Source organism: Hermetia illucens, chromosome 3 (genome assembly GCF_905115235.1).
Source record: "Hermetia illucens chromosome 3, iHerIll2.2.curated.20191125, whole genome shotgun sequence".
Taxonomy (NCBI): Eukaryota; Metazoa; Arthropoda; class Insecta; order Diptera; family Stratiomyidae; genus Hermetia; species Hermetia illucens.
In genome coordinates this window covers 119,475,044-119,479,031 of record NC_051851.1, presented here as the reverse complement: position 1 = coordinate 119,479,031, position 3,988 = coordinate 119,475,044, and the positions used below count along the sequence as shown (strand labels likewise).

Genomic DNA, 3,988 nt, shown 5'->3' with positions numbered 1-3,988 from the left:
CAACTGAAGACGACGGACAAATTCTGCCACCACCAAGTTTAGGAGAAACAGTCCGTGCAATTGATCGGTTAAAAAATCATAAGTCGCCAACATCAAACCGCACTGGTCAAACACGAAGAAGAATAAGGATAGGAGAATACAACTTTGAGGCCGTTGACAATTTCTCCTATCTAGGGTCGAAAATCACAACCGATAACAGCTATGATGATGAAATCCGCGCACGGTTGTTGTCAGCCAACAGAGCCTATTTCAGCTTACAAAGACTGTTCCGCTCGAAACGTCTCACCATAGGGTCAAAGCTCTTACTGTATAAGACTATGATTTTGCCAGTCCTCATGTATTCCTTGGAAACTTGGGTTCTTAGCAAGAAAAATTGCGAACTCTTGGCCACGTTCGAGAGAAGAATCCTCCGAAGAATTTTTGGCTCCTTACATGAGGATGGACGATTCCGTGTCCTACATAACAACGAAATCTATGATCGATTCCATGACTGGTGACCATGGTTACGGTGGGCGGGTCACGTAATCCGCATGGATGAGGATGATCCCACCCGGAAAGTCTATAAGGGGAATATCTATGGTAGAAGAAGAAGACGAGGCAGACCCTGCCTAAGATGGAGCGATGGCATAGGTCAGGACGCCAGACAGTTTTTAGGGATATCGAATTGGTGGACCAGGGCGCAAAACCGGGATGTCTGGAGTACCTTATTAAGGCAGTCCTAGACCGGATACCGGTTGTTGCACCGTTGATGATGATTATTTGATCAAATTAATCTAGAAAAAGGCGGATCAAATCCCGCTCCCGTCGCGAAGTCGCGGCCACTACACACAATGCATACAATTTATTTCGGGGTCTGTATTTTGGCTAGGGCCTCTACGATTTTCGTCCATTTTGCAGCGGTGAACGCTTTTTTTTACATCGAGTATCACCACTGCGCAGAATTTCCATCTTGTATTACAGCCTGAGTCAATCCAATCACCATGCTGATTGCGTCGAATTTCCTTGCTGCATCTAGAATTTCCTCTTCTACCAGTACATGAATATCGTCGGGATTTACATATACTGCGGAGAAACTTGTATATTTCAGTCTCTAGGAAGAGAGTGAACACTCAATTTTGTAATAATGTCCTAAATTATCATTAGTAATCAGTGGGGATCGTTTGCCTTCCCAGTGATGACATTACTGACCTGTATGCGTCGTACCATGGATCAGAGTCAGATTCAGTATACGACGGGGGACCCAAAAAAAAAATGGGAATTTCGTTATAACTTCTTTATTTCACACTATTTTTTCACCATTTTGATCATCTTCAAAGTATTCGCCTTTGACTACAACGCACTTCTCCAAACGATTCTTCCATTGTTCAAAACATTTTTTAAATTCACTCATCGGGATGTCCTTTAAGCCTTCCAGTCAATTTTGTTTCACCTCCTCCACAGTGGTCAAACGCTTTCCTTTCATATTCCTTTTTAGTCTGGGGAACAAAAAGAAGTCACAGGGGGCTAGAGGGCTAGAGAGGTGGACAATCGGTGTCATGACGTTTTTGGTCAAAAATTGCTTTACGGAAAGGGCAGTGTGGGACGGCGCATTGTTAAGATGGAAGAATCAGTCGCCTGTGTACCAAAGATCTGCCATTTTCTTCCGGATACTCTCCCTCAATCTTTTCAAAACCTCCAAGTAGAACTTCTGGTTGACAGTTTGACCCAAGGGAACGGAATCCGCGTGCAGAACACCTCTGCAATCGAAAAAACAAATGAGCATTGTCTAGATGTTTGACTTCACTTGGCGAACTTTTTTGGGACGAGGAGAGTCAGCTGTCTTCCACTGGCTTGATTGCTGCTTTGTTTCGGGGTCGTATCCATAGCACCACGGTTCATCACCAGTAATCGTCTTGGAAAAAATTCAGGGTCCTCTTCGAGCTGATTTTGAAGCTCAAAACATGCCTGAAGTCGACGCTCCTTTTGCTCGTCTGTGAGAAGGCGCGGGACGAATCTGGCTGCAATCCTTCGCATGTGCAAATCTTCCGATAAAAGTCTCTGAATTGAACTCCATGACATTCCTAACATCTCACAGAGTGGATCAATGGTTCGGCGATGGTCTTCACGAATGGGGGCATTGATTTTGTCGACGGGTTCATCAGTTTTTGACGTTGAGGGGCGTCCTGAACGAAGTTGGTCTTCAATAGACATTTCTCCATTTTTAAAACGTGAAAACCAATCGTAAACTCTGGTTTTACTTAAGGCAGCATCCCCATAAGCAGTCTTAAGCATTACAATAGTTTCCGCGGCCGATTTCCCCAACAGGAAACATAATTTGACAGCCGCGCGTTGTTCTCCACAATCTGCCATTACGTTTTCGCCGAAATGTAAAAAGTTGTTTTTCTAAAAAAAAATCTCACAGGTGAACCGATGCACTCACAGCGACACAACTTCGGGCACTGACGCAAGTGGCGTAACACTAACGGACATGTGGTCAAACAATAGGTTCTCCCACTCTCCCTCCCTACCGCAGCGTAATTATAGGTCCCCCTCGTACCTCCGTTTGAAATGTTCGGATGTGCACTTTGTGGTAGCTACTTGCAATTTTTTCCTTGCGTTTTTGTATTGAATATGTAGCACCACGAATTCAGGTCGATTTCTTCTGTGCTGGAAGCGTCTTCTAGCTTTGAGGCAGTTTTTACGATATTCCTCGATTTCTGAATTCCATCAGAAATTCAAATTTCGTCTTCGGAAAGCGCTAGGTCCAGGGATTGTAGCGCCTTTCATCGAACGATAGTTTCTGCAGCAATGAAGTGAGTTCCTCTAGGCTCGATGCTTCGCAACAGCCATAGATATGCATTTATACCTTCAATCTTGACATAGGTAAATTCGTCTTCGAAATGTTGTATAGCTCGACTTCTGCAGCTCCATATCGTTGCCTTGCTGTTCTTGTCTGTCATCCATACTCCGCTATGCAGATTTCCATACTGTTCGGATACGATATCTATATCGACATTCCTTTCGAACATGCTCTGGAAAAGTGAGTCTTGGGTCGCTTGACAGTCATTCAGATTTAGTTGCATAAACTTCATTTGAACTTAGTTATCAACGCCTTTCTGAACAGTGGGCATTTATTGCTTCCTGCAATGTGGGCGTTGTGTTCCATTTCTACACAGGACACGCATTTGGGCTTCCCGTTGGAACCTTTCACAAAATTGTCTTGTTCTCAGAATTTCTGGCACAGACTGGATCTATCTTGCAAGCAAGCGCAGGTTTTGGCAATGTGTCCGAACTTAAAGCATTTATGCACTCGACTTCTCTCAATGCGTATTTTACCCCGCTCACTGATTGTAGCCGTAATTGATATTGCATGGCTTCACAAGTTTCGGACTTCTTTGCGACGTCATCCAGGTCCCTGCATTCATTAAAACTCTGCTGCCATTTCGATTTTTTTTTTGATCTTGACTAAAATCTTCACCCGTTTTAAGCTCTAGCAACAGATCATCTCTTCTATCTGTTCTGTTTGTCTGTGGGTGACATACAATTTATTCGGAAACGGCTAAGGCTATTGCCACGAAAATGGATGAAAAGATTTGGTCTGTGGATCGTCGTTTCTGTTGAGTTTAAGGGAGGGGGAGAGAGGGCGCTGTCCGTGCATGTGAAAGGAGAGTACAATTTTTATTTTATGAGAATATGGTCATATGGGGTATCAAATGAAAGGGCTCGTGCAGTACTTTTTGGAACTAGTTTTATTTTTGACATTGGGCGAAACATCCGGAAGTGATGTCTCAAAATGTATACCTACAGTAACAGGGCTTGTTCTCAGAAAGTATCCAACCGAAAACTCTGAAAAATCACAGTGATACACCTATGCAAAATCTTGGCCTCAAAATACATCCCATTCCGATACCTGCTTAAATAAATTTAATAATAGCATAGTACCATATTCTAGAAATTTACCCCCTTTAATTTCATTCTAAAGGGACAAAATTATGATATCGGTTTAGGT

General features: G+C 43.2%; 1 protein-coding gene across 1 annotated transcript; it reads right to left on the bottom strand.

Moving 5' to 3' along the window:
- Positions 1-1,779: 1,779 nt before the first annotated feature.
- LOC119652120 lies at positions 1,780-2,190 on the bottom strand. The gene has a single exon (XM_038056061.1). It carries the CDS (start codon positions 2,188-2,190, stop codon positions 1,780-1,782), a length of 411 nt encoding a protein of 136 aa, XP_037911989.1.
- Positions 2,191-3,988: the final 1,798 nt, after the last annotated feature.